Source organism: Vespula pensylvanica, chromosome 14, assembly GCF_014466175.1.
Source record: "Vespula pensylvanica isolate Volc-1 chromosome 14, ASM1446617v1, whole genome shotgun sequence".
NCBI classification, from domain to species: domain Eukaryota; kingdom Metazoa; phylum Arthropoda; class Insecta; order Hymenoptera; family Vespidae; genus Vespula; species Vespula pensylvanica.
The window spans coordinates 3256262-3268525 of record NC_057698.1 but is presented as its reverse complement, the minus strand read 5'-3'; the positions used below and the strand labels follow the sequence as shown (position 1 = coordinate 3268525).

Below are 12264 nucleotides of genomic sequence, written 5' to 3'. Positions count from 1 at the left end.
ATATATATATATATATATATATATATATATATATATATATATCTTTCTCTCTCCATTTCTATTCCAATCTCTCGATGTTGTGCTACTACTACCGTTGCTGATGCCAACGTTGATGCTTCTTCTTATTCCTACCCTTTCCTTCCTTTTTTTTTCTTGCACGAACTCTTAAGGCATCATTCTTCCCTTTGGCAATGTCGGATAAGCAGAAACGTGTCAGCCCTCTTTCTCGATCGTTATTTCTTCGGAAGCTGTAAAAAAACAAAAAGAAAAAGAACGGTAAGGCATTCGTTAGGGTCGTAATCATACCGATCGATTTTCTTTTCGACAGTACGGAATAACGAAGTCTGATCGCTACTTGTTTGGTTTTTTTCTTTTTCTATCATTTTCATTTTCTCTCTCTCTCTCTCTCTCTCTCTCTCTCTCTCTCTCTTTCTTTCCTATAGACCTAAACTTTTATAACGACGCTTTCTTTTTCATTTAATTATTCTTAAAACTTCTACCTACTGTTGCTCTTTCTTTTTAGGCCAATTTTATTCGATATAAATCAAGAAGAACAGTAAAGAAGATCCTTTTCAACGTCTGTTATCGATCCCTTTTCTCTTTCTCTATCTATATCTATCTATTCATCTATCTATCTATCTATCTATCTATCTCTCTCTCTCTTTACTAATTTAATTGAATTCTCAATTATATCGTTCACACCGATCCCCTAGACGGCTCTAACTTTCGCTTATCCGATGTATGTAGGTACCTATAACCTGCTTATCCTCTCTCTTCCAGACCCTCTCTAACCTCTCGCCCAACAACCTACACTCTACCCTCACACTCTACACTCCCTCCCCCCAGAGACTGCGGTTCGAATACCAACGGAAACGTAGTAAAGGTACGAGCCGATGCGCGCGACGCTCAAATTCCTATTCCGGCACTTCATCGTTCGGATTGACGGTTCCGCTGGTAGAGAAATCGTGACGAGAAAGAAAATCGATTCGTACGATCGTTCCGGCTTTCTCGTTCGTTTATTCGATATTTAGAGAGAGAATATAATCGAATGATGACAAAGAGAAAATAATAGAGAAAAAGAGATAGATAGAGAGAGAGAGAGAGAGAGAGAGAGAGAGAGAGAGAGAGAGAGAGAGAGAGAGAGAGAGAGAGAGAGAGGAAATAGATGTTTTCTTATCGACAATTAATTTGGATAATAACTAATAGAAATGTTTAATTATAAATTTGAAATAGTTATTCAAATATATACTATTTAAAATGTCTAATAAGATATTTCAATAATTATCGCGGATATTATTATACTCGATATTCTTTCTATTTGTTATATGTAACATGTATGTATATGTATAAAGTGTCGAGTAAAAATTTCACTTGTATAAAAAAATATTAATTATGACAATAATAATAGTAATCATTCATATTTTTGTTCTGTAAGCTTGAAATTTTTACTAGACGTTTTTTTTTCTATCTATCTGTAATATAACAAATAGAAAAAATGTCGACTGAAAATATCGGACCAATGGAAAAAAACATTTATTATTATTATTATTATTATTATTATTATTATTATTATTATTATTAACTTGTTAAATATATACGTTTATTTTTAAAAATGTATTTACATTGACAAGAGAAGACAAGGCATAGATACGAACATGGACACGAACACGAACACGAACACGAACACGAACATGAACATGGACAGGGACACGAATTGGACGATCCTATTCGATCCTATTCGACCTTGTCTTGTCCTGTCTCCTATATTACCCTTAAACGAAGGATCAGATATCTGAAATTTCACAGAATGATGTACCAGGCAAAGAACATTGTTTAACAATCAATAACAAGAAAAATTCCTACGACCAAAAAAAAAAATCTGATCTTGTTATATTTTTTGTAAATATTTTATTGAACATACTGCGTAGAGTTTTTTTGAAAGTGAAATTTTTTCTTTTATAACAATATAGATTTTTTTTTTATTTCGTTGTCGTTCGAAAATGTTACAAAATATTATAAATTTATTAGAATATATTTTAATTATCATCAAAAGTTTTCATTCTTTTTAATTTTAATTTCTTTTTTTTCCATAAGGCGCGTATATTTGCTCATAAAAGAAAAAATTGATTATCATCGAATTCATGATGAGTATACCTATCAGACACATAGTTTTTACAGATTAAATATTATTAATGATCAGATAAGGTTTTTCAAGTTCGATCAGAAAGCGAGTTAATTCAAGACTAATTCTTTCATTTCTCTTTTTCCTTTATTTAGGTACGTTGACATTCGGTTATGACGTGAAATTAATTAGATGCTCTAGTTTCTCTTTCTTTCTTTTCATTATTTATTTTCTCTTTTTAATAGGAAACTCCTTCGTTGGCTACACGAATTATGGTTTCGGCCGTTACACGTCGTGCACAGAATGCCATCGTAAATTATAGTTTAATTAAAATCGTAACACTCTGACAGCATTAGAACGCTTTTGCTTATGAAAAGACCAAACGTTATTGTGTCTTTCCTTACTTGTTTTTACATTTATATTACTCATGTGTGTGTGTGTGTGTGTGTGTGTACATATACACACATCACTTTCATACATTGGTCCAATAATTTCTCTTTTTGTTTGATAAAATTCAAACACCAATCGTACTGCATTTTACGTGTACATGCGTTTGTTTCAAGCGCATACGTTAATATAGATTTCTATTTTAATATATGATAATTGAAAATTATTAACGCGTTATATAATCGATATTCATAACAATTTGAAAATTATATTCATTCAAATTATCTAAATATTATTTAATTTTATTCGATTAATCGTTCCCCCCTAATTTTATTATTTTTAAGTTCGAAATTCTTAATATTTTTCGGACTAAAAATTATATTCATTCAAATTGTCTAAATATTGTTTAATTTTATTTGATTAATTGTTTCCTTAAATTTTATTATTTTTAAGTTTCAAATTCGTAATATTTTTCGGACTATGATTATTTAATCTTTGATATGGATTATTAAAAGGAAAATGAAGAACCATGTTGTTTGAGTTAAATTACTAATAAAGTAGATAGAGATATTGATGAAATAGAATCGTTTGAAATTTCAAGGTTTGAAATATCGCGGAAGTTTAAATCGATATTTCGAGATTACTCGAGCATGCGCATAAAAGCTTAGACGGATAATGTCGAGTGCATCCACGGTGGCAGTTCAGCGTGCATTCAGCGAGCGTAGAGAAAGGAGTGTTTTTCTAGAGCTCCTCTCTTTAATCGTATAAAAAAAGCTTAAGTTTTATTTCGTTTCTTTTTTTCTTTCGTTTGTTTCAATAGAAACTTTTACAAAGTTTTTATTGATCGAGAACTAAAGGGCGAACGTGAGTAACGATTTTTATTTTAATGTGTCTTATTAATTAAGAATATACACTTTCTCTATGCTGCACATAACCTAAATACACTTTACATTTTATTACACAATGAATTTTTGAAGGTATTCCTTTGATTTTAATTTAATCACTTTAAGATGTCTACATCAGCTATATACATATTGGATGTGAAGGGAAAGGTATTGATCTCTCGCAATTATCGTGGAGATATAGAACCTGGGGTAATCGAGAAGTTCATGTCTTTGGTAATGGAGCGAGAAGAAGAAGGCAATCTTACACCAATTATTCAGACACCAGAGTGTACATATGCTTATATAAAATATAATAACCTTTATATCGTATCTATGACAAAAAAGAATGCTAATATTTCTTTGGTTTTTGTGTTTTTGCATAAAATGGTACAAGTAATGCAAGAATATTTTAAAGAATTAGAAGAAGAGAGTATAAGGGATAATTTTGTTGTAATATATGAACTTCTCGATGAGTTATTAGATTTTGGTTATCCTCAAACAACGGATAGTAAGATTTTGCAAGAATATATCACGCAAGAAGGACATAAATTAGAAATACAACCTAGAATTCCGATGGCTGTAACCAACGCTGTATCTTGGAGATCCGAAGGTATAAAGTATCGCAAAAACGAAGTCTTTCTGGATGTTATAGAATCTGTGAATCTTCTGGCAAATGCTAATGGAAATGTATTAAGTTCTGAAATCGTTGGTGCCATAAAAATGAGAGTGTATTTATCTGGAATGCCAGAATTGAGGCTGGGTTTAAACGACAAAGTGCTATTCGAATCAACAGGACGAGGAAAGTCCAAGTCGGTAGAATTGGAAGATGTTAAATTTCACCAATGCGTGCGACTTTCAAGATTTGAGAACGACAGAACCATTTCTTTCATACCACCTGATGGAGAGTTTGAATTAATGTCATACAGATTAAACACCCATGTCAAACCATTGATATGGATAGAATCTGTAATAGAAAGACATGCGCATAGTAGAGTTGAATATATGATAAAGGCCAGATCTCAATTTAAACGTAGATCTACGGCGAACAATGTGGAAATAGTAATACCTGTACCAAACGACGCTGATTCTCCCAAATTTAAAACAACTATTGGCAGTGTTAAGTACTCTCCTGAACAAAGTGCAATTACTTGGTTCATTAAATCCTTTCCAGGTGGAAAAGAATATTTAATGAGAGCTCATTTCGGTCTACCATCTGTGGTCGGAGAGGATATAGAAGGCAAGCCACCGATTCAAGTGAAATTTGAAATTCCCTACTTCACTACCTCTGGAATTCAAGTGAGATATTTGAAAATCATTGAGAAGAGCGGTTATCAAGCATTACCGTGGGTTCGTTATATTACACAGAATGGTGATTATCAATTGAGAACGAATTAATTACATGATAATCATAAGAAAATAATGGAGAAATTTTATGAACGATTGCGTACGAAGTTCATAAAAAAAAAAAAAATTAAAAAGAAAGAAGTTTGTTTTCCAATTGAAATATTCGAACGTATAAATATTTTTACAAAAATTCGCATGAATATGTATTCTGCTACTGTTGTGAAATTATGTTTCGTTTAATTTGCAATTAACTTCAATTTTGTTCTCTTTGTTAAACAACGGTTCTTTTAATTTTAACGTTGATTTTAGCGTCGATTTTTTTTTTTTTTTTTTTTTTTTTTTATATATACTTGCTTCGAAATTTCTTCAAATATTTTTATTAAAATTTTAAGCTTGTTATTGATATTTATATGGAAGAAAAATGTTACTTTTTATATATGTATAATTATTTTACGTATGGCTGATAATAACTCTATATATGTAATATGTGTATATATATATATATATATATATATATATATATATAAATAATATAATTTTACTAATAATTTCATATTCCTACTCCATAAATAAAACAAACAAATAAACAAACAAACAAAAGATTATTATATTAAAATCATAACACGAGGAATGAGGAGAGTAACGAAAACGAGAGGATATTAAATTTTTCTTTTGAAAACGTGACTCATAAGTTCTTTTTCTTTTTTTCCCTATGCTGACGAACACATTTTTCATCCTGTCCCTTTCCTTTTTTCATAAGCCGCAAGATCGTTTCTCAAAAGAATTTTCGTTCGCACGAAGCTCCGTGCCATTTCTTCATAGCTGATCTTTCGTATGCTTTGGAAAATAAAAAAAAAAAAGAAGAGAGGGAGAGATCGAGAAAGATAGAGACAAAGTATTCCCATTTAAATCGAACGCTGATTAAATGTAAACGAACGAACGAATAGCAGCTCGGAACCTTGAAATAAAAAAAAAAAAAAAAAAAAAGAAATAAATAAATGAATAACAAAGATTAAAGAAATAAAAAAAAAAAAATAACAATAATAGAAAAGAAAGTAGTAGTAGTAGTAGTAGTAGAGAATTTTACTCCAGAGTTGATGCTGTCGACCGGAAGAAAAAGGGATAGAGAATAAAAAAAGAAAGAAAGAAAGAAAGAGAGAAAGAGATAGAGACACGAAAATACGATTAGAGCGAAACGGTGGTGGTAAAAATCTTTTTATTCGTATTCGTCGTTGAACGCAGGTACCCCGAATGGTCGTAATATGCAAATTCATTCCACGTATATGAGCCCGTAATAATTTTATGGAAATCAGTAGTCTTGCACGCCGCGGAATTTCCCTTTTTTTCTCTCTGTCTCTCTCTCTTTCTCTCTCTCTCTCTCTCTCTTTTCTTTATAAATTTTGTCTTTTTTCTTTCATCTTTTTCCTATTCTTCTTTGTTTTTTTAATCCACTCGAAGGACGCACGCGCTCGACGAGAATTATACTTAGTTATACGCGAAAGGCAACCACGCGACACTAAAAAACTTTTTCTTTCTTTTTCCCCCTTTCTCCCTTCTCTCTTTTTCTATCTTTCATTTTTATTTGTATTTTTTTTTCTTTTCTTTTCTAGTTAGACGAGAGTCGTTTGGGATATCTCGTTGAAATTCTTTCGAGATATCGTACAAGTTCTTTTTTTATTACGATTATTAACATTCATCGATGTTTCCGACTATGTTTAAATCGGAATGGGAATAATAGAAATAATAAAAATAAAAATAATAATAATAATAACGATAATAATAAAAATAAAAATATAGAAAAGGAAAGGAAAGGATGAGAGAAAGGGATAGAGATGATAGAGAGAGAGAGAGAGAGAGAGAGAGAGAGAGAGAGAGAGAGAGAGAGAGAGAGAGAGAGAGAACGAGAAAGGAGAAAAACTTTACGGAACGTGACAGTGCATAAAAAGATGCGTGTAAAACGCAACGAATGCAGATACTGGTAATAACGTTCCATGGTGCATGTAACGAACGATAGTAATACCGTGAGAGTACAGAGATAACGATATTGCTCTTGCTGTGCTACTATTGCTGTGTTCCTGCTCCTGCTGCTGCTACTGTTGTTACTGCTGTTGCTTATGATAAAGTAGAAACACACGTGGTACTTGCTACTGGACTGTACTGTAATGGGACACCTTCTGTCGAGTAAATATTTTCTTAAATTTTTACGGAATCTAACTTTATAGAAATGCATTCTTACATGCATTCTGACATTCAGAAAGATAGATAAACAAATCTAAACACTTTGATATTATTTCTTGAAAATCTAATCAGTCTGATCAAAAACTAATTCAATGTTATTAAGAACATGAACATTTGAAAATGGTGCAAGTCCATTTTTTTGTTGTTTCGAACGAATTAAAGATTAATCAACAATCGCCACGCAATTTCTTTTATTGGCCGATTTTAAATTGAACGAAGCATTGGCATTTTTTAAGACATTAAATATTAACTGGTTATAAATGAAAAGTTTACAGTAAATTAATCACAAATTGTTGCGATATCTCATTTCTTTAAAAAAGTGGAGTTACGTCACTTTTCAAATAAACGGTTCATATATTTATTGAATATTATACAAAAAGAAGAGGAAATTCGAACGATTAGAAACTGTCTAAGCATTATTTATAATTAATGCAAATACATATATCGAATATTATATTCATAAATACAGTATGAGCTAAAAGTTTCTTCCAAGATGATTTTAAAAATTAATTACTCTTTTTCGTGACTTTTACGGCTTGTTATCGGATTTTTTAGTTTTATAATCTGGAAAAAAGAAAAATCATTTTAATCAGATGAAAAGTCTCGACGAAGAGTAATTCATTTTTATTATCACATTAGGAACTTTTGGTCCATTTAAAAACTTTTGCTATACTCTATATATGTATATGAATATTATATAAACAAAAAGAAATATAAAAGATTAGAAACTATTTAAATATTATGTATAATAAGCATATATCCATAAATATATAATATACTTATAAAAATTAAAAGAAATTTTATATACATATATAAACAATATTATAAGATATTATACACATATAATATTATAAATAAATAAATAAATAAATAAATGAACGCATAAGAGATCATATAAAATCTCTTTTGATTTTTATAAATAAGATAATATAAGGATAAATTAACGTATAAATAATATTTTTCACTTAGAAATATGTAACTTATTTGACGAAATATTCAATTAATTATAATGGATCGTTTAGTATGTTATCTTAGAAAATATCTTAAGTGATAGCTAAATCCACACAATACCACAAGCATAACACGGTACGAATTACGAAGGGAATACTGCTCTGCATTCCCAAAGGAATTTCCTCGGGATCGTTTCGTTACTCGTCGAGCATTCGGATAAATTTTCTACATTCTACAAAGAGAGCGTTTCACGTTCCATTGATATTCGAAATATCGAAGATATCGGATGTGTATATTTGTTCGCGCGAAAAATAATCTCTACTCGATCATTCCAATCGTTAACATTACAATCGATCTATCGATCATTATATTTTCTCAATTTGTTATGTTGATGTATACGTCATCTCTATAATTATCATCGTCATCGAATCGGATTCGTTAACGATAACACAAAAGAACGAAGCAGAGAGAGAGAGAGAGAGAGAGAAAGAGAGCAGGAAGCATTTTAATTAAACTGCCAGAACATTTGATCGAAACGTATTTAACATAGATCCACATTTCAGTCTGGACGATTTCATTGTTACTTGACATTGCGATTCATCGCCATTTTCTATTTTCTAGCACGGAGAACGCACGTCTATCACCGTTTGGGATTTAGTATAATTTGTATTCCTCGTTGTAGTATAGACAAATGAAAAAAGAAAAAAGATAAAGAAAGGGAGAAAAGAAAATATATAGTTTCTTCTCTCACTCAATGTTTTCTTTCTCTCTATCTCTCTCTCTTTCTCTCTTTCTCTTTCTCTTCTCGCAAACATTTATTACTTTTTCTTCTTTCTTCTTTTTTTAGATTGCCTTTCTCCTAGAGAATAACTGGATGAAGATAAATAAATAAATAAATAAATAAATAAATCATAGAGGATAGATACTGTCGAATATTTTATCTCGAAATGAGATCTTTTATTCTGAAAGATATATACTTGAAGTCTTTTATGTATATTTATAGCTCTATTTTATGAGTATCTATAGCTCTTATATATATATATATATATATATATATATATATATCATTGTCCTTCTCTCTTATAGCTCCGTTTCTCTGATATTTATCCGAAAGAAAAATAAAAGAAAGGAAACGTTTATGAAAAGTTAGAGAAGTGTGAAGCTAGAAAAGTGTGTAGGAAAGTTTTAGGATGAGTGGAAAAGGCCGTCCGGTACTTTTTTTCACGCTGAGAGAAGAGCGACAAAACGATGGAGACTTTGCAAGGAAGAGTTATACTCTCTCATTCTATCTCTCTCTCTCTCTCTCTCTCTCTCTCTCTCTCTCTCTCTCTCTCTTATGTTATCCGTCATTGGCTCGTAGCCAATCGTGTGCGAGCCATCCTTGTTTTCGAATCCTCTTGGCATCGACATTTCATTGCAAATTACATTGTCCCCAGACCCAAATCTTCTCGCTTATTTACTTAGTCGATATCTTCTACTGTTCCTTAACACAAACACACACACACACACACACACACACACACAATACAAAAGAAAAGAGAAAGAAAAAGTAAAAGAAATGGAAAAAGAATTTATATTTTACTCGCGTCGCTGCAAACGAAATAAACGAGAAAAGAAAATATCAAATTGAAGTTTTAAAGAGTCATAAGTTTAATGATCGATCATACTATAAATGTTACCACCCACTCTTTGAAGAAGAAGAAAATTTCATTTCTTGAGAAGAAGGTAGATGAACATGGCTGTTTATTGCGAAGAGAGAAGAGCGCAGAGAGAATAAACGAGAAGAAGTTTTAGCTCGACGAAGAGACGACGAAACTCGAGACTCTTCGAGAGTTTAAGTCCTTCGTGATGAAGCGTTGCGTTTTAGTTTCTCTCTCTCTCTCTCTCTCTCTCTCTCTCTCTCTCTCTTTCTCTCTCTTTCTCTCTTTTATTTCATCCTCTTCCACGAAAAGATGTTGCTCCTTTATCTCGAACGTTACGAGGGTGAAACATTTCGTGCATCCATCCTTGTCTGAGAAAATTTCAAAATTCGTTTTCGACCTCGCTTAAGTATCACGTATATATTTCCTGTATACCTATCTGTCTTCTCTCTTCCATATTCTTTTTATGTTTATTTTTATTTTTATTTTAAACTTTTTTTTTTGTTTCTCTCTCTTTACTTGTTTTTTTATTTCAAACTGTTCGAACTAAACTGTTCGACTACTTTGTTCTACTTGGTAGCGTATATCCACATACATATATATATATATATATATATATATATATATATATATATATACATATATATATACAATATAATTAGTATCGTGTTCGAAGATAAACGAGCTGACTAACCAAACGTCCATTCGTTCCACCCTTCCAACCTAACGTTATTGCTATAGACACATATATACGCGATATGACGATTATGGGTCCCGGCTGTTCGGAAATACATAGATGGTTCGCGGGCTGATCAAACGTCGACTCGTTCTACTTCTATAAACAACATTACCAACGCATATCTACGCACACTATAATAATGATTGGCATCGTTTGAAAATCTCAACAGGCTGATTATACATCGAGTCGTTCTACTTCGATAAACATACCGTGTTACAATAATACATTCTCGGGCTGACCATATGTCGATTCGTTTTACTTTTCTACGTAACATCATTACCATAGGACTATATATATATATACATACATACATATATACATATATGTATATGTATATATATATATATATATATATATATATGCATATAGAATGATGCTTATCCTGTTTTGAAAATATATACATGAGTATCATCAAACGTTGACTTATTTTACATTCTGACGAACTTATTATACTATACGTACACTATCGTGATAATTGGAATTGCTTGATGAAAATCTCAGACTGATTATACATACATCGACTCGTATTACCTTTCTACGTAACATTATTTACTCTATAGACGTACGATGGCAATTATGGTCATTAGAAAATTTCAACAGGTTAATCGTAAATCGATTCGTACATATCCTTGCAACGTAACATTATTACCACAGGCCGCATATAGAACGACGATTATTGTCGTTTGAAAGTATATATACGAGTCGCATGTCTGATCAAACGTCGACTCGTTCTACTTTCCTTCTACACAATATTACTATACCTGCGAACGAGTAGATTAGAAATAACGATTGACATAATTCGTTTGAAATATTAATATACTTTGATCGTGTATCGGACTTGTACTACTTCTTAGCTATAGTAATCGTTACTATCGTTAGAAAAAAAATGTGTATATATATATATATATATATATATATATATATATATCAGCTGATCGAACATAGGTCGTATTACATTCTACTTTTAAATTACTTAAATTACTTTATCCAATCGAAATAAATAGTCGATTTCCGATAGAACTCGACTTCGACGACTCGATTAATGGACAATTGGTCTAGTCTCTTTTGATCATTCTTCAATTCGATACGACTCTACTAGTAGATAATTAAGGTTTCGAATGTAAATCGAATGTTCCGTTCTACCCCATATCACTCCAATTTGCGTATCTATGTATTTGCATGTGTGTAAACATGCACAAATTAGCCGCGACTCTCTTCGAATTTATATGCTCTACTCGAATTCAACCGAGAAGCGGTAGCAGCATCGTGCACCCTGTCTCTCGATGTTTCAAACGTTAGTCGGTCCTCTATCTAATAGACATCGATCGACAACGGAATGGAATTAGCTTATACTAGAGTCTATATATATATATATATATATATATATATATATATATATACACACGTATGTATTTATACACACACACACACACACACACACACACACACACACACACTTATACATTTATACATATACATACATACAAGTGCGGCTGTGTACACACGATATCCTACCTTATTAATTAGGTATCGGATTAAGTTATAAATAACATCGTATTTTATTTTTATCAAGATATTTACCCTAATCGTTATAAACGATTAACGTATATTCTTAAGAACGCCAGGTAAAAGACCTTCTATATACAAGATAGAGCAAAAGTCTTTAAGTGAGCTAATAGTCACTAAGTCGAGTCAAAAGTTTCTATGCGATTTCAAAATTCAGACTGTAATACACTAAGCTTATCTTGTAAAGCTATAAAAGCCTAACTAAGAGACTTAAAAAGTTTCGAAAACGAGCAATTGATTTTTAATACCATTATTAAAAACTTTCGAGCCCATTTTGTATTTGTATATAATTTGTTACAATGTGACATTACGAATTTCTTTCTTTTTTCTCTTTTTATTATCATTTTTTGCTTCCTTTCTACGAACAGATAAACAAAAAAAAAAAAAAAAGAA

The 12264-nt window shown here is 31.2% G+C and overlaps 1 protein-coding gene and 1 long non-coding RNA gene across 2 annotated transcripts in view; one reads left to right on the top strand and one right to left on the bottom strand.

The window, feature by feature from the left end:
• Nucleotides 1-92: 92 nt before the first annotated feature.
• The window catches only part of LOC122634085, a 106710-nt gene continuing 94538 nt past the window's right edge, over nucleotides 93-12264 (bottom strand). Inside the window, exon 4 of the long non-coding RNA XR_006328287.1 lies at nucleotides 93-248. This is a non-coding gene — a long non-coding RNA (uncharacterized LOC122634085). The remainder of the gene's footprint in view (nucleotides 249-12264) is intronic.
• On the top strand, nucleotides 3207-4868 carry LOC122634084 (AP-1 complex subunit mu-1-like). Its single transcript, XM_043822668.1, has 2 exons — nucleotides 3207-3373; nucleotides 3520-4868. The coding sequence occupies exon 2, from the start codon at nucleotides 3520-3522 to the stop codon at nucleotides 4786-4788; it is 1269 nt and encodes a 422-aa protein (XP_043678603.1). The 5' UTR covers nucleotides 3207-3373; the 3' UTR covers nucleotides 4789-4868.

What these genes read in the sequence shown, in the direction of transcription:
- LOC122634084 (XM_043822668.1), top strand. Translation starts at nt 3,520, where the DNA reads ATGTCTACATCAGCTATATACATATTGGATGTGAAGGGAAAGGTATTG.